General features: G+C 40.3%; 1 protein-coding gene across 13 annotated transcripts in view; it reads left to right on the forward strand.

Moving 5' to 3' along the window:
* The window catches only part of IGSF11 (immunoglobulin superfamily member 11), a 179,927-nt gene that overhangs the window by 52,324 nt on the left and 106,857 nt on the right, over nt 1-20,746 (forward strand). The window contains exon 1 of one of the 13 annotated variants that reach the window (XM_023623721.2): nt 1,237-1,564. The exons of 10 other annotated variants lie outside the window; for them this stretch is intronic. In XM_023623721.2, coding sequence (XP_023479489.2) covers nt 1,513-1,564 — 52 coding nt within the window. In that variant the 5' untranslated portion in view covers nt 1,237-1,512. Of the gene's footprint in view, nt 1-1,236; nt 1,565-20,746 lie in introns of those variants that run through there. 2 more of the 13 variants (XM_014732874.3, XM_023623723.2) reach the window with 2 other exon arrangements.

The raw sequence follows: 20,746 nt of genomic DNA on the forward strand, positions 1-20,746 counted from the left end.
TTAAAGGTGATTGACACTTGTTAATGGTTCTCCTTTGTTTTTTTACTTGAAACTATAACATCAACATTTTCAAAAAATAAAAGGTGCATCCATAAGTCCACCATCTTGATACTATTTTCATTTTCACGTATATCTTTTAATCCTTGTCCGAATGGATAGCTGTTTTACATTATTTGCCTTTCTCCTGTGCATACTATTTTCATTTCTGAGTTGCCTGTATCTCACATTGTATCTGCCAGATGGGGCTAAGAATTTCTGAATGGCCTCAGTGTGCTACTGTAGAAATTGACCAGAATGGTCTGACATTCCCTGGGCAGACATGTTCTCAAATTTCGAAGGCTCAGGTTGGAGGCTGAAGCAGAGAGTGACTGTGGGCAGTAAGGAACCAGCAACCTCAATGGAAAAAAAAAGATGATTAGGTTTTATAAGAGATGCAGGTAGATATTTAAGTAAAATAATTTCAGATGCCACGAAGTTCCCTCTTCACACCCAACCAAAGAAGAAACAAAAAAACCCAACCAAAATAACAACCATCACAATAAAATCACCTCCTCACTAGTTAACAAATACTTGAAATTACTTGAAGAAAGCGATAACATTTAAAACAGGAAAATTTAAAAGTTAGAAGTTGACGTAAGTTTTACTAACGGAGCAAGAGAGGGAGTCGTCTCATTGATAGGACCCGGGAGTGAGGAGCGTGGTACGCCCCTACGCTCTTTTGAAGGAAGAAAGAGTAGTCAGAAAAAAGAAGGAAAGAAAGAAGCTATAGAATAGAACAAGGCTCGTTGATTATGAATTTTGTCAGACTCAGGTTCTTTCAGATTATTTAGATTACAGAAGAGAAGACTGAAAGTGAAATGGCCAAATAGAAATCATCTGGAAACTGCAACGGAAAACAATGTTGCTGGTTCTGAGGAAGGAAGTGGCAAAGTCCCTCCTAGAGCCGGGTGGGGATGGGGACTGACACCTCCTGCCCCGGGAGTGTTGAGGCCCCGAGGGGCCCCGGGCGGCGAGCAGGCCGGCCGCCCCTTTCCGGCGCTCGCCGGGGCCCCGCGCACAGGTGGCCGGGCCGCGCCAGCTGCGCGCCGCGCTCCCTCCGCGGGCGGGCCGCCAGGCGTCGCGCTGGAGCCGCGGTTGCCGGGGAGACCGAGCGGGCCGAGGGGGCGGCGCGGAGCCGAGCCGAGCCGGGCTGCCGCCCGAGGAGCAGGGCGAGAGTTGGGGGAGTGGCTCCCCGGGCGGCGCGGGGGGCCGGCGGGGCCGGGGGCAGCGCGCGGTGGCCGGGGCGCTGCGGGGCGAGGCCGGCGAGCCCGGGACGCGCCTGGTGGCAGCTCGGCCTCCGCAGAGCGGGACGCCGCGGGAGCCGCACTTGCCGGGTCTGCGCGTCCCACGGTCCCAGCCCCGGCGGGTCTGCGAGGACCGGGCTGCCCCGAGAGCGCCGAGAGCCCGGCCCGCGCCTCCGCGGCCGCGACGAGGAGCCGGGCGGGCGGCGGGCGCGCTCCCTGCGGCCCCGGGATGACTTCTCGGGGCTCCCCGCTGGCGCCCTTGCTGCTCCTCTCTCTGCACGGTGAGTAGCCCGAGCCGTCCGCTGCCGTTGGGCCAGGCTGGGCCGGCGGGCGCGGGGAGAAGCGGTCTGGGGACCGCCAGCAGCCTTTTCGCCTGTGCCGCGTCTAGGAGCCCAACTTTCTCCGGGGCGCAATCGTGGCTGTGGGCCGGGGCTCGCGCGCCCGCCCGCGCCTCCTTCCCCGCCGCCCGCGCGGCTCAGGTGTCCCCGATCGGAGAGGGGACTGCGCCCGCCGCTCGGGGCCCGCCGATCCCGAACCTGACTTTGACCCCGCTGTGCTCCTGTTTAGATAATCAGCTCCCTTACTTACTGGGTCCAGTGAGAAACAGTTTTTAGAATCAATTTCCGTTACTAGGCGGCTGCAGGAAAACTAGAGATGCCTTTAAAATAATGCAGAAAACTTTAAATTGTAGCTTTACCATAACGTTTAACAAGCATATGCAAGTTTGACTGATAAATGTGATCTTTATTTTAAAAATAACTGCACAGCGTGCTACACTATACTCGAAAACAAGCATTTAACGTTTTCCACCCTAGCTTCTTCCCCAAAGGATTTGAAATGACTTACAAAAATACATAGAATATAACGATATTAGAACAAAGGAATAAATGCATGTTTAATTTTCTTAATGGTTTTAAAAAAATCTATTTTAAAATTTTCTACTCTCTAATCTTTCTTACATTTGATTTTCTATGAATAGCCATCATATTTAAACTCTGATTTTCATCTTATCCAGTGCCCTTTTCTTTCGTGAGTGCACTGTCCTGTGCAGTCAAGTTCTGTCTCATTTAATTGATTGTTGAGATTTGCTGAGATTTATTCTGAAGGGTTTTATTTAAAAAGCAGGTTCAGTGGTTTATGGAATATTGTGGTTAACCTTGTTCTTTCTGGAGATATCAGTATGTTTCCCATAGTTTTGTGACCTTAATTGAGCTGATAATGTACCTATAGATAACCTACCTATAGTAACCTAATTTTAGCTAATTTAAATTGTACAAATTCATTTAGTAGGGGAGAAAGGAATACAAAACTTCATATACCTATTCCATAGAAGCCAGTGAAGGAAATCATCAAAATTACAGCTAACTTTCCTGGAGTTCAGTAGGTATATTTTTAGTGATGATGTGTAGGTAATAATTAAGTGATGTCAGTATGTGCTTCTAAATTTATTTTGTCTGGTTACTGGTTTGAGAGGGCCAACATTTTTGTCCTGCTTCCTTCAAGTGTGAAATAAGATGGAGCAAATGGGCTTTTTATACAATACCTTGGACATAACTGAAAATGTTATAAATTTTACTATAAGAACTGCTGAAATTTTTGGTAAAAATAATGTGATTAATCTTCATAGGTTAAAGTAAATGCCACTCTCTTTTTGTAAATGACATTTATATATAGTTTGCTTTTGAATTATTATTGAATTATTTGAATATTTTTGAATATTTTGAATATATTTGAATTATTATTATTTTGAATTGTTAGGCAGTACTTTTAAAGAGTTAATGTAATTCGCAGAAGCAGCCTTACAAGGTCATCTGATTTGTTTCTTTTCCTTCAGCAGAACTATTGCTAAGCCATCCTAGGATGTTTGTAAAGACTTCCAAGGACATTTCAGCCTTCATGTTGAACTATTCTGTAGAGGCACTTTTCACCCTCCAAAAATGAACAAATGTGTTCATTTGTTCAGCAAATATTTACTGAGCTTCCATTCTGCATCTGGGTGTCTGGTGGGGAGGGGTGATGGTGGAAGACAAAGATGCACAAGAGTATGTCCACAGCCCTTAAAGAAGGAGTTTGCAGTCAGGCTGGAAGCATGGACAAGCAATTTTTGATACAAGGAATATATGATGAGTGCTGTTTATTAATGGTGACATCAAGGAAGACTTCTTGGAAAAGTTTACTTTTGATCTCCTCTGCTTTGAGTAGAATTTGAATTGGCTGAGATGGCAGTGGTTGGGTTTTCCAAGCTAAAGGAACAGCCTGGACGAAAGATATGAAGTGGAAAGTGCAGGGGCATGTTTTTGAAAGGTCAAGGTTCTGGCTTGCTAGAGCAGGAGATGTGTGCACAGGAGAAAGGGCTAGAAAGGTCGTAAAAAGATAGTGAAAGCCTTGGATGCTCACTTTGGGATTTATTTAGTAGGCCATGGAAAGGCCACTGTTCGGTTTCCTTAAGATGGGGAGGGGAGAGAGGGTGAACAGGTATTGAGTGCCTGCCTGTGCCTAGCATAACCATCTGGGGGAGAATACCACATCCTGATGACATTAAGTTCTCGAACCAGACAATAGCCAAGATGGTTTGAGTGAATTAGGGCCCATCCCTTGGACTTCCAGTGTGGAATGAGGGGGAGGGCTGGATATCTGAACAAAGTTGTTTCTATTATGAAGGAGGAGAAGGGAAATGGATGCTAGATAGATAATCATTGTAGCAGGAGCCACTACAATGGGATAATGCACCAAAGGTGGAAATTGAGTCTCCAATTTTCGAAAGAAAATGGATGTCAAGAAATTTCTGTTTTTATTTTTCTTTAAATCTCTTCAAAGGGAATTTGAATGGAAAAGTTGACTTTTATATAATTCTACCAATGGGTTAAATATATCTAAAGTGTTTCTTGTACTACTTGTGATTCCTTGAAATAGCAGATAACTTTTTGGAATCTGAGAAAATAGAAAAGAAAGAAAAGACCACATCAAATGAAATGAAAATGAAAAGACTTATGAGCCTCAGTGTTAGCATTATGAAAAATTTATTGTAAACTTCAATTTCTTATCTCTAACTTTAATTATGCAGCTCTTTTGGAAGGATTCACTTTTTAGTAAAAAATCTGTAGTTTGACCCAGAGGAGGGGTGTCAGCCACTGGATGGGAATTTTAGAGAAATTAAGCTTCCTACACTGTATATTCAACATGGACTATTCAGAAGGCAATTTAAATATTAAATCACCAAGTGCCTCTAAAATGTTAGACTTAGAACTGTTGTCAGACCTGGGGTCATGATGCACTGGGTAGACTTTCCCCCAGTAACAGTATGTGGCACATTTTCAAATGTGTTTTCACACTTTGATAGTGGAAGCATTTATAATGAAAAGTCTCATTTGAATCTTCATACTTCAGCCGTGTGATTTAGTGTCGAACAAGGTGGTGGCTGGTACACAAGATTCTTCACTTGCAGTGAGTTATACGGAACAAGGGATGGGAGGTACAAGCAGAATTGGGAGGGAGTTGGGAAAATTGTGGCATTCCCACTAAAATTCTCCTCTATAACTAGTTTCTTTAGAATAGGGATTCCGAATCTATTGTTATCTGCACCAGTGATACGGATTTATTTCTACCATTTTAGGCAGTTTGAGGGAGGATTGCTGGGTTTCTGGTGGTCCAGTCACTTCAAGTCCCCTCCTCTGTTTGACGAGGCTGCCTGGCACTCACACGTCTCACCCTTGAGTTTGAGGGCAGCCCTCAGACCATCTGGAGGCTCGGAAATCCTGCCTTGATCATTATTTGAGAGTAACTGGTATCAGGGAGGTTGTCAGCTCTTGGGTGGTGTTCAAAACACCATCTGATTTGAGCTGCATTTGGTCTTCAAGTGGAAAGTTAATTAGTTTACTTATTAGTTAAGCTGATCTTACTAAACTGTGGAAGGATTTTTTTCATTTTGTTAAAGTTTGGGTAATCGATTTCCTCTGTACCTGCTTTCCTGTCGCCTAACAGATTGTTAGTAGTAGTTTGCATTTGTGATAGTTTTAAAGTTGTAGAAATGTGAAGTCAGTCACAGAGAGAAATCTGTTTGCTAATTTCACAGATAATAGACTCAGCCGTTGATCTGATACCAGTTCATCTTCACCGTTGTCGGATGCTACAGAGGTGCTGTATGGTGTGGCTCTGCCTCACTCATATTTGACAGGAAGATCAAATTGTAATAAGTATCACTAAAAATTTTCTGTTTCTAGAATAGGGTTAAACCAATACAAATTTTCCAATGTGAACAAAACGTCTATGCAATAAAAAAATCCCAGAAGTCTACTTACTGGTCTCTCTTCGTTAAGCATTTTGGTCTTGAGAGGGTGAACACACTGACAGGGTTAGAGGCACGCTTTTATAGGAGCATTGCCGGGAAAGAAGTGGAGAAGCCAGAGGCACTGAGTTCAGGAAATTCTTGTACCACGTAGAGTTCTTTGGAAGAATCTTCAGAGAGTTAGACTAACGTCAGTGGCAATGAATCATAGTGGATCAGGATTTAGGGTTGGGATAGAAGGTCAGAGTGTAATAGTTTGTAGGATTTGAAATTCAATGCTGGTTTTTCACCAAGGGTCACAACTATGTAATAACACAATGTGACATTGTGAGTGTAACTCTAATGTAATGGGGCTGCTTGTACGTCCAGTCTGAAAAGACTCATTCATCCAATATTTTAAAAATTTGGAGAGAAATTTAAGTTTTTACCAGAGTCTGTTGAAGATCACACCAGAGGAAACTTAAATGACTGTCGAGAACCCCTTGACCCACCTTTGCCCGCAGTCTCCCTGTTCACAGCAGTTGCTCGTGGAAAATCTCTGTTCTCTCACTCCCGTATTCTCAGTAATGTGATTCTTTGCTGTCCTCTTTCCTCCTCATTCTCTTCTTCCATTTTGGAGGATGTTATGTTCTTCTGCTAGTAGCATCAGGTTCTTTTAAGATAAATCTAGCCATTCATGGCTTTTCCAAAAGATTTAGGTCTGCTTGTTTTGAGGGTTCATATAAAAACCCTAGGGCCAAGCAGGCAGACCCAGAAATTGCCTTAGAAGCTGGGCGTTGGTGGGGCTATGTGAGAATGTGGACATAGTTCCATGCTAATATTTTCCCTTTGTCCCATGAAGTTAACTTTATGATATAATTTTCTCTCTGTGTATATATATATGTATGTATGTGTATTTTCCTTAAAAGACTATGGTACCATGCCCAGTACATAGTGAGTACATGGTAGGTAATCCTGAATGAATGAGGGAGCGATACTAATATAAGTGGTAATCCCGTGTGCTTAGAGTACGTGAAAAGAATGTTTTTCTCTCTTTTAAAGAAAAAGAGAATTTTTGTTAAAATTTTCTTTAGGGCCAGCCCTGGTGGCCTCGTGGTTTAAGTTCAGTGTGCTCTGCTTTGGCGGCCCCAGTTTGCTTCTGGGTGTGGACCCATACTGCTCTGTTAGCAGCCATGCTGTGCTGGCAGCCCACATACTAAAAAATAGAGGAAGGTTGGCATGGATGTTAGCTCAGGGGGAATCTTCCTGAGCCAAGAAAAAAAAAAAAATAGTGATTTGGTGTGACTGTGTCAGCATCATTGATCTTTAAACTTTAGTTTATATTTTGTGAAAGAGAGGTGACAGAGATCTATTTTCATAGTCTTTTCAAATTTCATGACTTTGGAGGTTTATTTAAAAATGTAATACTTATAGACCTTTCAAAATTGATTCTTGGCTTATCTTTAATCCTAAAACTTTGAAGTTCTCCATTTTGAATCATATTTTCCTAAGGAATTTCTGAAGGTTTTGCTTTGTGCAATAAAGAATGGTGTTGGATTTTTGGGAATTTATTTAGAACCTTGAAGATTGCCACATCCATGTCTGGCATTCTTAGACCTGAGGGCCTGTATCTTGGAACTGGTATGCCGAGAGCAGAGATAATTAAAATAACACCTTGTATAGTCTAAGCTCAACTTCCCCTTCCCCACATTGTGTATAAAGTTCTGGAGTTGCTTTTTTAGAAATAGGAGCATTAACTGAATCAGCCGCACGTGCAGGTATTGTAACTTCTTCTGTGGAGACTGTCAGGTGCCCTCCCCTCCCTTCCCCTTCGTTTTTCCCGAAGTCTGTGTATTTCCAGCCATAGTCTCTTCCAGCTATGATTCATTCCCTTATGGAGCGTCCTCTCAGTCAGCCGTGATGTTTATCTCTCTCAAAATGTCAGAAGTCTGCTACTAACTATAGCCACATCCTCACCCATGTGCTCAGAGATGCCTTAAGTAACACCAAACATTGATCGTAATACCTAATCTTTGTTTCTTTGGACCAGGTCCAGCCCTGGTTATATAACCAGAGTTATATGACTTCTGTTACCCACCATGGTTCAAGGTCACTTGCCAGGACACAAAATAGGTGGCAAAAAGAGAGGCTGAAGTGTAGCAAACACCACTTGTTGCAGAACCCATTCAAATCAGGCTGGCATTTTAGGCTTGTAGTGCAGTCCGGTTGTGAGCCTTGCCTGTGTGTAAATCCAGGTTAACTTCCCAGCACCTGTTGGCCAAGACTGAAGACAGTATGCAGAACATGTGAAGAATGTGTTAACAGTGTAGTACAGAGGTTCTTTTGGCCTTAAAGATTGCTAGGGGCTTAAAGATTATTGAGAATCACAAAAAGCTCTTGTTTATGTGGACATGTCTACCGATATTTGCCATATTAGAAGTTAAAAATGAGAAAGTTTAAAAAAATAATAAATACATTATATGTTGACATAAGTAATATATTTTTGTGACAAGTAAGAATTTTTTCCAAAACCAAAAATTATTAACGAGGAGAGTGGTGCTGTTTTACATTTTTGGAAATCTCTTTAGTGTCTGGCTCATTAGAAGACAGCTGGATTTCCTTGTCTGCTTCTGCATCCAGTTTATGATGATGTGTTGTCTTGATTTGGTTGAAACATATGAAGAATATCTGGTCTTAGATTTGTAGTTGGAAGAGGAAAGAGTATTTTGATAGCATTTTCAAATAATTTTGGATATTCTTCTTTGATATCCCATCAGAACTCGGTAGTTTCTTAAAGTGGTTGCGATGCAGAATCAGAAACCATGTGGATAAACGTTGCTTACTCTGCTATATTAAAATCCATTGGTTTATCTTGAAAATTGAATGGATCTCTTATTCATGCATGATTTATTGGTAACATTATACAGTGATAATTTGGAAAATATTGGTTCACTGATGGAGATCTTACAAATGTTCATATGTATCAAATTTTATAATATAAAGAACCCCACATTTGTTAATATCACCATTGATTTCATCAGAACAGTCTTTAAGGATTGAGAAGATGCTAAACTCACGATGGCAGATACAAGTTTTCCAAAATTTTAATATTTCCTCCAAATTTATCATTGGCAACAAATAGCTGTCAGTTATTTCCCCTGAAATAACTTATTTTGTTCGATTTTGTAGTCTTATTTTGTTCAATTTTGAGAACACATCTGCCAATTACCTAAGTATGAATAACTGTAGTGTGTCTGTGAGTTGTTCTTTCAAGTAAAAATGCCGATCCATGAAGAAGGCCACCAGTTCACTCAGCTTTGAGCTCAAACAGTTGCTTTTCCTTGGGACAACCATTTTGCTCTGGTATGCAGCATCAGTGGCTTCTGTTTCATCCTACCCATTTTGTTGCCCAGAATATTGTAAAAGGTCAAGATTTAATAAAATGACTGGTATTGTTTCATCAAAGACATTCTTTAGTGAAACTGGGTTTTCTTTCTTGACTGAGTGCGTGACAGTGAGCACTACAGTGACTGAATAGGGTTGAGTGCCAGTGCCTTGACTTGTGTAAGGCGCCAAGTTTCACCCAGCACTGCTCTGCCCCATCAGTGCAAACGTCAACACAGGCAGAAATGCAGAGAGCATTTGACCCTTATTAAGAAAGTAGGTTTTACCTCACAATTTTCTGAAAGGGTCTTGGAGACCCTCACGGGTCTGGTGTACTTAGTGGAATGTTAGATTCTTTTTTTTTGAAAATTGTTTTAGAGACAAATAGCCACACAATTATTCCATACCATGTGGGATGGCATTGAATGGAGTATGCATGTACTATTGAAAAATAAATAACAAACTCATTTAAAATTCTCTATTTTTGTATTATAATTCTTTTAAAATTACAAACGTAACATATCCTAGGCATAAAAATTCAAACCATTTGGAAGTCTTTGAGAACTGACTCATACCCGAACCTCCACCCACCGAATTCTCTGGTTTTGCTGTGCATTGTTCCAGACCTTTTTCTAATCATAAACAAAGCCTGCATGTACATGTATTTTTATTTTCTTTTATGAAGATCTTTATGGATCTCACAGAGGACCAGTCACTTAAATTTTTTGGAGCTTTTGTTTACCCTCTTTACCTAAATTTTATTGTCTGATTGCATTTAGTAGGAAAATAATCATAGCTGCTAGGTAGAAAGTATGTGTGTGTGTGTGTGTGTGTGTGTGTGTGTGTGTGTATTTATATGTGACTAACAATCACCATGCCACCAGATTGTTTTTCATGAATTACTCATATTGCACTTTGTTTTAATGAAGTATAATTTAATTATAAGATGCTCCTATTTTCAGTATTATGTTATATGAGTTTTGATAAATTTATGGACCTGTAGAAACATGAACACAGTCAAGATGTAGAAATTTCCCTCATGAAAAAGTTCCCCCATGTGCCTTTGCAGTTAACTCCTCAACTCTTGGACTCAGTCAAATGTTAATTAATTTCTGTAACTATACATTAATTTTGACTGTTGAAAAATTTTACCTAAATGGAATCATACTATTTGTGCTTGAAAAGTACAGACTGCATGATTTTTATGAAAATGATCCATATTTATTTTAAGTAAACTCAAACAATATAAAGCAGGAGAAAATAATATTTCAACATAGTATTCTAAACCACACCACCCAGATTTATCCATTTTAACGTTTGGTGATTATGATTTATTTTTATTTTTTATTTCTTTTGAAGATTGGCACCTGAGCTGACATATGTTGCCAATCTTTTTTTTTCTTCTTTTTCTTCTTCTCCTCAAAGCCCCCCAGTACGTAGTTGTATATTCTAGTTGTGAGTGTCTCTGGTTGTGCTGTGTGGGACGCTGCCTCAGCATGGCTTGATGAGCGGTGCTAGGTCCGTGCCCAGGATCTGAACTGGCCATACCCTGGGCCACCTAAGCAGAGCGCACGAACTTAACGACTCGGCCCCTGGGCTGGCCCCTGTGACTTATTTCTTGATAAATCTAGGTAGGTTTCTATCACTTAGAATTGTTTTAGTGCTTACTTTATTCCCTGAATTAGTTCATTTTTTCAGTATTTGCCTATTTCCATCCAAATTGAAGGGGAATTGTCTACGTATGTTATTGAGTGAAAATATTTTTCCTAGAATTTTTAGAAGTTGCTCCATATCTTCTGGCATGGACTGTTGCTGTGGTGAAGTCTGACATCAGTCTAGATTTAATTTTTCTCTCTTGAGAGTGATTGACTTTTTGTAACTGAAGGTTAAAAGTCTTCCTTTATCAATAGATTAACCATAATTTGTGTTGATGTGCTTGTTTTTTTTCAGTTTTTTTCCGTGAGGTATTATGCATTTTCAATCTGCCTAGTCATGTCTTCCAACATTTCAGATTCCCTTTCCTGTATTGTATTTATGAATATTCTTATGCTCCGTATCTTGTATTCATTATCTGAGATGCTATATATTAAATCATTTTTGTCTCTTCTGCATAATTTTCTTAAAAAAAATTTTCTTTCTTTTCTCCAAAGCCCCAGTGCATGGTTGTATATTCTACTTATAAATCCTTCTAGTTCTTCTATGTGAGCCACCACCACAGCGTGGCAGCTGACAGACGAGTGGTGTGGTTCCGTGAACCGGACTCGAACCCAGGCTCCCGAAGCAGTGAGAGTGCTGAACCTTAACCAGTAGACCATCAGGGCTGGCTGTGAAAAAGTTTAATTCAATTTATTTAAACTACAAAAAACCAGTTCACCCATTTCTTTCATGTGCTTTTTTTTGAGGAAGATTAGCCCTGAGCTAACTACTGCCAATCCTCCTCTTTTTGCTGAGGAAGACTGGCCCTGAGCTAACATCTGTGCCCATCTTCCTCAACTTTATAAGTGGGATGCCTACCACACCATGGCTTTTGCCAAGTGGTGCCATGTCCACACCCAGGATCCGCACTGGCGAACCCCAGGCCGCCGAGAAGTGAAATGTGCGAACTTAACTGCGGTGCCACTGGGCCGGCCCCCCAGGTGCTTTTTTAAAAAAACAAATAATACCATAAATATTGTTCTACAACTTATTTTTAAAACATAACAATTTGATATGGGCATCTTGCCACATTGTTACATGGATCTACCTTATTCTTTTTAATGACCCTTTAGTATTTCATAGCATGTTGGTACATAATTTAGTTAGCTGTTTCCCCATGTTGGACATACATGTTGTTTCTGATTTTTTGATATTAATGACGTTGGAGTGGACATCTTTGTACATATAACCTATAAACTTGTGTAGATATCTCTGCAGTCTGGCTTGCCCAAAGTAAGAATTATTTGGATGTACACATTTAGCATTTTGGCGCAGATTGTAGCATTGTGGGGATTTTGATAGTCAGACATATTGGGTTTGAATACCTGACTTGTTATTTATTTGCTCGGTGACTTTGGGACTATTTTAATGTCCTGAACTAGAGTTTGATTCTCTTGTAGAGTGGAGATGGCCTTCTCAGTGTGTTGAGAAGTACTAAATTAAATAAATTGACACATCTCTAAAGTGTCTAGCATAGTGCCTGGCGTATAGAAAATGCTTGGTTAGTGACAGTTATCGTTGCAAGGATCCATCAGCTCCAACTTGAGTCAGGAGGTAAGAGTTCCATCCGAGAGGGAGCACGGATGGAGGTGTGACCTGGGACACATCATGCGGTTCTCCGGGCCTGCTTTCTTTTGTGAAATGAGGGAGTTGGGTTAGGTCATCTCCTCTGTAATCTCGTGATTGTTTGACTTGGCTTCCAAGTATTGAGAATATTGGCAATCAAATAAGCTGGAGCTGATGTATGGCTGGTTTTAACATACTCACAAAACTTTTCCTAAAATAGTGACTTGACCTTCCTCCACCCCTCCCCCATCAATATCATGAGACTTTATGGTGATGTCTATTCTAGGAACTACATATTGTCATCTGTTGTAGGAAGATTATAAAATGTGGTTTCAAATATAAAGAATCTTATTTTTAAATTTTGTTTTAAAATTGACTTCTTTTCACTTTGGCTCAGGCTGTTTATTCTCTTAAATCCTTTGTATCACAGACAGATCTTGTAGGTGTCAGGAGAGGTTCAGTGATAAGCAGGCTATAAATATGACAAAAATCTTTTTACCACAATCACTGTATTTTGGTCCTTAAAGTTGATTTCTGTGACCTTCCTCTGCTTTTCTCTCATAATGACTTATCTTTGTCTAAGCCATGCATAGGTGTCTAAATTTTATCTATCCTGGATCACATGATGAATATAGACATTTTCGTAATGTTGTCATTGATTAGAAGTGAAAGGCCTGTGAACTTTTTTTTTTTATAAAGATTTTATTTTTTCCTTTTTCTCCCCAAAGCCCCCCGGTACATAGTTGTGTATTCTTCGTTGTGGGTTCCTCTAGTTGTGGCATGTGGGACGCTGCCTCAGCGTGGTCTGACGAGCAGTGCCATGTCCGCGCCCAGGATTCGAACCGTTGAAACACTGGGCCTCCTGCAGCGGAGCGCGCGAACTTAACCACTCGGCCAGGGGGCCAGCCCCAAGGCCTGTGAACTTTTAATGAACAGTGAATTCGAGTCAGGGATGTGGCGATGCTCAAAGTGAAGCCTTTGGAGGGCGTGGTTAGAGCATGTCTTCATTCTGACTCTAGGTTTCGTGTCATTGCTGGTGTTTCCAAGTGGTGCTTTTTGCATTTTCATGGAAGAAGATGTTTTTATACAAAGCCAGGTGGTCTCCAAAATGAACAGAGTTAGTCACACAGTTAGAACTTTCAAAATAATTCTGAGATTCATAAACTCACCACCTACTGTGTTCTTTTGGTAAGTGTAGTTTGTTTTTACGGCATTAAATTTTTCCTGAAGCTAAACCACACTAATAAAGAAGGTTCTTGAGTTTTTTTACTCCAAAATAGTTACAGAAACTTAAGCATGATTCATTTTCATGAAAATATTTTTTGAAATTGTGACTTTTCATTTTTCCTAATTTGTGATTTCATTGTCCTCAGAGTTTTTTTTTTTATGAGGAAGATTGGCCTTGAGCTAACATCTGTTGCCAATCTTCCTCTTTTTTTTTCTTGAGGAAGATTGTCACTAAGCTAACATCTCTGCCAATCTTCCTCTATTTTATGTGGGAGGCCGCCACAGTGTGGCTTGACATGTGGCACTAGGTCTGAGTCAGGGATCCGAAGCTGTGAACACTAGGCTGCCAAAGCAGAGTGGCTGGACTTAAACACTACACCACAGGGCTGGCCCTTCAGAGTTGTTTTTAGTTGCCCTTTGATCAATCTGTATTTACAGTTTCCATCTTAACATTTGTACTTCTTTGGACAAATTAATTATGCTGTTCCCGGATCCCTCCCAGTTGCTTCGATTTCAGGGGGTTGAGTTGTCTCTCTAATTAATAAGAAAGTGTAATGTCGCGAGGCACAGGGATCTGGACCAGTAAGGTCTCTTAGAGCCCTTTAATTCCATAATGTCCTTGATCTGAGGAAGCCGCTCAGTAAAGCTCTTCACAATTTCCACGACCAAGCCATCTGCCTGCATTAAAATAGATCAGATCTGCTTACTCCTTCAACATCTAACAAATATTCTATAAACTGATGATGATGAAGACCACGAATGTGAAAATAATTTGCAGTCTTGAGCACTTCCTCTGAATTCTCGGCTCAGATCCTCTTGAAATAGTGGAAGTGGGCTGCCAGCTTTCTCTTTGGCTTGAATAAAGGGTGGCCGAACCCTTTCCCCACTCCTCTGATTGCACTTATCCCAAGTGTGGCCAGTGACTAATTCAGCTTGTCCACATTCAGATTAAACTTCACAAAACCTTTGCTTACTCTTCTATTTCATATATGCTGGCTGAGTAGGTAAACCCACATATGTATTGATTTAGTTTTATCCATGGCAGTTTGCATAAATGGTATATAGATATTTAAATCTCGGGCAGACTGATTTTGTGTCTGGCCCGAGCTTCTGATGTTGCATAGACTGTGTCAACTGCAGACCGTGGCAGTGTCACGCCGTACAAGTGCATGATCCCATGGCCTGTTCTTCTGCAAAAATAGTCTATTTCTTTCACACCTGAAAACCACGGAATCTTGACAATATTTCTTTTCAGTGTTCTTCATACTGTCCTTTCCTTCCTCACCACCTCCATTAATTTATATCCTTATTTTAAGTTTAAATTATTCCAACAGTTTTCTGCTGGTCTTTACTTCACCTTTTTTCACTTTGATCCATCCTTGACTCTCTGCCAGGTTGCTTTCTGTCAAACGCTGCTGTCATTGTATTCCCCTCTTCCTTCAACAACAATAATAACAGCGAACTCCAGAAATCTTTAAGGATAAATTCCAGTTTTTAGGGTGTCATTCACTGTCCTCTGTGGCTTCCGCTCTTCCCCAGCCAACCCACCATGTTTGCACGCCCCTCTTTCACACTCTGGTCCCATCTACCTCTTCCGCTCTCCTGCTCCCACTTCCCTCCTTTCTGGTTGGTCTGGATTACCTCGCCTCTTTCTCCTGATACCTGCACTGCCTACCCTTCCAGGCCCAGCACAAGCCTGTTTCCTCCGAGGCTGACCGCCTGACATCCTGGCCTGACTGCTCTGTGCAAGATCTTTTCCTCTTTGAGTTTCCTAAGCACTGACTGTGCTGCTTCTCTGGTAGCACCTCCCAACTGCCATGCCCTGTCCTCTTGCACTTCCTCGAAAGTTCCACCAGGTGAGCACTTGTGCAGTGCACATGGCAGGTGCTTAATTTGTTGAGTGAATGGACGAATTTTAAATTTTCTCTTTTCAGCAGTCTTTTATCTTGTATTAGGTAATACACAATCCAATTCTCTGATTTTTTTTGGGCAAAAAGTTGAAATTCTGTACATAAAATTGAGATAGTGATGTGAATTTTAAAGTTTTTTTTTTTTTTTACTAAAGCGTAGACATTTCTCATTCTCAAAAAATGATAAAAAAACATATTCTTTTATACCACGGATTGAATTTGCATTTCATTGACTCCAGTTTTGAACAGGCTAATACAATTTCTCAGCCTTTTCCTTTATGTGAACTGAGTTTACAGTAGCTTCCCTGTATCTTCTAACATATTCCTGCTTCTCTTCTCTAAGTTATACTTTATTTGTTCCACTGAGGAGCATTGATTTATATATGGTCAACTTTTGCCAATTTTTTTAACGGCTTTACTGAGAAATAATTCATGTATCGTATAATTCACCCATTTAAAGTATACAATTCAATGGTTTTTGGTAGATAACATTATTAATTTTTAAGATTGTGGTAAAATACAACATAAAATTAGCCATTTTAACCATTTTTAAGTGTACAATTCAGTGACATTAAGCACATTCACAATGTTTTGCAGCCATCATCCCTATCTATTTCCAAAACTTTTTCCAGAAACTCCGTAAATGTTAAGGAATAACAGCCCGCTTCCTCCTTCCCCAGCCCCTGGTAACATCTCATCTCTTTCTATCTCTATAAGGTGGCCTATTCAAGGTCGCTCATATAGGTGGAATCATACAATAGTTGTCCTTTTGTGACTGGCTTATTTCACTTAGCATAATGTTTTCAGCGTTTATCCATATTCTGAAATGTTTCAGAACTTCATTCCTTTATATGGCTGAATAATATTTCATTGTATGTATAGACTGTATTTTGTTTATTCATTTGTCTGTTCAAGAATCCTTGGGTTTTTGCCAGTTTTTAAAATCAGAGAGTCTGTGTGTCTTTTTTTCCCCCTGATTTGTATGAGTTTTAAAAATATCTGTTGGAGTGTTTTATTGGTACTTTATTTTATTTTACTGGCACTTTATTGGTTATAAGTGTTGTGAAATGTTCTTTTACTCTGTGACTTGACTTTTCACTCTCTTATTTTAGTATCTGTTAAAGAACAGTTCTTAATTTTAATTAGCTCAGTTTTAGTGTTTTTTCTTTTTTGACAAGCGCTGTTTGTGTCTTGGCTAAGAATTCTTTGCCTATCTCAATGTCACGAAGATATTCTCTGTAATCTTCTAGAACCTGTACTGTTTACTTTTTATAGTTTGACCCACAGCCCACCTGGAGTTGATTTGCTGTATGTGTGATGAGAGTTGGGAGTCAAGGACTAAAACTTACGTTTTGGGGTGGTTTACCTATTTGCATTTATGTCCAGTCTTTTTGGTTAAATAAGTTCTTCGATGTGGTCTTAGACTTCCTTTACCTCCAGTGCCTGCTCATGGTAAGTGATCAATAAATGCTTGTTAACAATAGTCAGGCCATAGAGATTTATTTCCCCAAAGATGTATCTAGGGACCCAAACAGAACGCTGTGAAATCTGACTTTATTCTTCAGTAGTGTTCATTTCTCGTTTACAGCATTATTTTCTTCTCTCTCTTTTTTTTTTGGTCTATTATCTCTCACTGTTGCCACTGCCTCCTTTGTCACTGTCATCTCCTCCTCTTTCATTGATATCATCATCATCTGGAACTGAGGTTAAGTTCTAAATCTCATGATCTTAATTTTACCATTGTATAGTATTTACTTTAAAAATAATCATTTTGGTTGTATAAGAGAGTTTTATATTGTTGAGTACTTTACATCATAACACCACCCCCTCACATTTGTTTTGTACAAGAATTTTTTTTTAAGGTGGTAAACATTTTATTTTTTCTTGAGGTACAGTTGATATACAACATTATATTAGTTTCAGGTGTACAATATAATTCAATATTTGTATATATTTCAAAATGATCACCACAGTGCATCTAATTAACATCCGTCACCATACATCGTTACAAAGTTTTTTTTTCTTATGATGAGAACTTTTAAGATTTATTCTCTTAGCAACTTTCAAATATGCAATACAGTGTTATTTACAGTAGTCACCATACTGTACATTCCATCCCCATGACTTACTTATTTAATAACTGGAAGTTATTTTTGACCCCCTTCACCCATTTCACCCACCCCTCACCTCCTGCCGCTGGCAACTACTAATCTGTTCTCTGTATCTATGAGCTTGGATTTTTGTTATTTTGGTTTTCTTTGGATTTTTTGGTTTGTTTTTTAGATTCCTCATATAGGAGAGGTCATATAGTATTTGTCTTTCTCTGTCTGACTTATTTTGCTTAGCATAATGCCCTCGAGCTTTATCCATGTTGTTGCAAATGGCAAGATTTCCTTCTTTTTTATGGCTGAATAATATTCCATTGTGTACCTTTACCACATTTTCTTTGTCCATTCATCTGTCGGTGGACACTTAGGTTGTTTCCATATCTTGGCTATTGTAAGTAGTGCTGCAATGAACATGGGGGTGCATATGTCTTTTTAAGTTAGTGTTTTTGTTTTCTTCAGATAAATACCCAGAAATGGAATTGTTGGATCATATGGTACTTCTATTTTTAATTTTTTGAGGAATATTTATACTGTTTTCCATTGTGACTGTGCCAATTTTCATTCCCACCAACAGTGTACAAGGGTTCCCTTTTCTACACATCTTCACCACTTCTCTTGTTTTTTTGATAATAGCCATTCTTGACAGATCTGAGGTGATATCTCATTATGGTTTTGATTTGCATTTTCCTGATGTTTAGTGATATTGAGCACCTTTTCATGTACCTGTTGGCCTTCTGTATGTCTTCTTTGGAAAAATGTCTATTCAGATCCTCTCCCCATTTTTTAATTGGATTGTTTGTTTGTTTGCTATTGAGTTGTATGAGTTCTTTATCTATTTGGATATTAACCCCTTATCAGATATATGATTTGCAAATGTTTTCTCCCATTCAGTAGGTTGCCTTTTTGTTTTGTTGATGGTTTCCTTTGCTATGCGAAAGTTTTTTAGTTTGATGTAGTCCTTCCTGTTTAGTTTTGCTTTTTTCGCCTTTGCTTTTTGGCGTCAAATTCAAAACATCATTGCTAAAACCAGTGTCAAGGAGCTTACCCTCTATGTTTTCTTCTAGGAGTTTTATGGTTACAGTGAAGTTTACATTCAAGTTTTTAATCCATTTTGAGGTAATTTTTGGGTATGGTGTAAGATAGTGGTCAAGTGTCATTCTTTTGCATGTGGCTGTTCAGTTTTCCCCACACCATTTATTGAAGAGACTGTCCTTTCCCCATTGTGTATTCCTGGCTCCTTGGTCGTAAATTAATTGACCATATATGCTTGGGTTTATTTCTGGGCTCTGTTCTGTTCCATTGTTCTATGTATCTGTTTTTACAAGGAATTTTATTAACCTTTGGTCCAAAAATGGTTTTCAGAGAAGTCACAGGAATTTTATGCAAAATTTAGTGCTGTATGCATTTGATATTTTTCTTTTTTATGGGGAGAGTATCTCAACTTTTTACAGTATTCTCTTTCATTTCCTAATAAACAATTAAGAGATCTACTTTCTGTATGTCCCTGTACTTGGCCCTGTGGGTCATACAGAGTATTCACTGTGGTGCCTGGTCATAAGGAACTTAATACATGTGTAACTATAGTTAGAATTGTAAGCAGTTACAATTTGGAGACTTATGTGAATCAGAAAAGAAGTAATTGTGGAACCCACTTGTGGTCAGAATCATGTGAGGGGACAGAGCAGGTGACGTAGTAGTTAGAGTGTCAGGCGGAAGATGACGTAGCCAGATAGTTAATAGCCTTCTGCACTGCCTGTCTGGTCTTCCTCTCAGCCCATGAGGCAAAACACCTTTCCTTCTTCTGTATTCAGCAGTTTTTAAGGGGGAAAACCCCAAAAACAAAATGGAGGGTTTATTATGCTCTAGGCATCTGGGGATAGCACGATGAGGAAAGTGTAGGCTCCAGTCTTCGGGATCCATGGTTTAGTCTAAAAGACAAATGTGATTCAGCTCATTGTGATACAATGTGTTACATTAATGGTTTAATCAGCGTTGTCTCCCGTTCAGTTCTCATTCTTGTTTTGACCAAGCCATGCTATTTTCCTAGTGGTATTGGTTCCTGGGGTCTGCAAGCTCTGCAGGTGCTGTTTTCAGTGTGTGCTAGGGGGATGGCATGGAGGCAGTGGCAGAAAGCAGGTGGAGTCGGAGGCAGTGCTCCTGGTTCCTCAGGGCCCACCTGAAGGGTGTGAGAGCCCTGGTAGTGCTTGTGTATCCTTGGGAGGGGACTGATGGAGGCCTGAGGTTAGAATGAAGTCTCTGTGTGCAGGAATTTCAAGATCAGAGGCAAATGGCCAGGCCCACGTACGAGGATGAAAACTGGCACATACCCTGCATTATTCCCCAGTCAGCAGCAGCACCACCACCGGAAAGGCCACCCCCACAGAGGACCTTACTGGTTACCAGGCTGGGAGCAGCCGGTGAAGATGCTTACAGCAGAGGCCAGTGCAGACCCAGAGAACTTTGTGTGGATAGGAGGCTCCCCTCTCTTCTCCTCTGCCTTGGGGTAGTTTGAGGACTTTCTTCTTCATGCAGTCAGATCCCCTCTTGAGAAAAACAGGACCAGGGGAAAGAAATCTGAAAGACTGAGCATTTGTTGGAGGCATTGATAAGAGACATCTGTAAGGTTCCTTAAAGAGGCTGTTCACGTTATTGGCTCAACCTTGGATGACCAGATTGGATTGAATTCCGTTACCCTCCTTGTCCCCACCACCCATCTGGTTTTGGGGTGGGTTGATGGGAAGGGGTTAGAAACAGTAAGAAGATCCTATCAGTTTGAGAAAAATAGACTCTGCTTCTTTGCATATGCTTATTTATTAACAAAGGAATGTAAATTTACTTAGTGCTGTCCTCTTGAAAACATTTGGTTGAGACACATGGCCAGTCCCACGGAGTCCAGGGTCCTCATCTGGCCAGATGCGCCAACCTTGAGCTCTGTCCTAGTTTTTAATTTAAGCTGATGTGCCAACACGGCAGCCAATGTGTAAGCAGCCGCGAGAACCATACTACAGTGGTTTATTGAATCGCAATAAATGATCTTTTCTTTCAAGAAAATCCTCTTTATTCGCTTGATCACTTGGAGTGTTTTTTTTAAATACTTGGATTTGGCAGGCTTTTTCGATCCTGAGGTGCCCACAGTGAACTGAATGTGGTTAAACAGCTTGGAACACTGGAGTTGAATAGGCTCTGACCACATGTGCCAAGGGGTGGCAAGCCAAGTCATCCTGCCTCCTGTGCCAGCTCTGACGCGCTTCAGTTCTGCTGCCGTCACTTCTGGATCCCTAAGTCACACACATTTCTTCTTCTTTTAGT

The sequence above is a fragment of the Equus caballus genome, chromosome 19, assembly GCF_041296265.1.
Source record: "Equus caballus isolate H_3958 breed thoroughbred chromosome 19, TB-T2T, whole genome shotgun sequence".
Classification (NCBI taxonomy): Eukaryota; Metazoa; Chordata; class Mammalia; order Perissodactyla; family Equidae; genus Equus; species Equus caballus.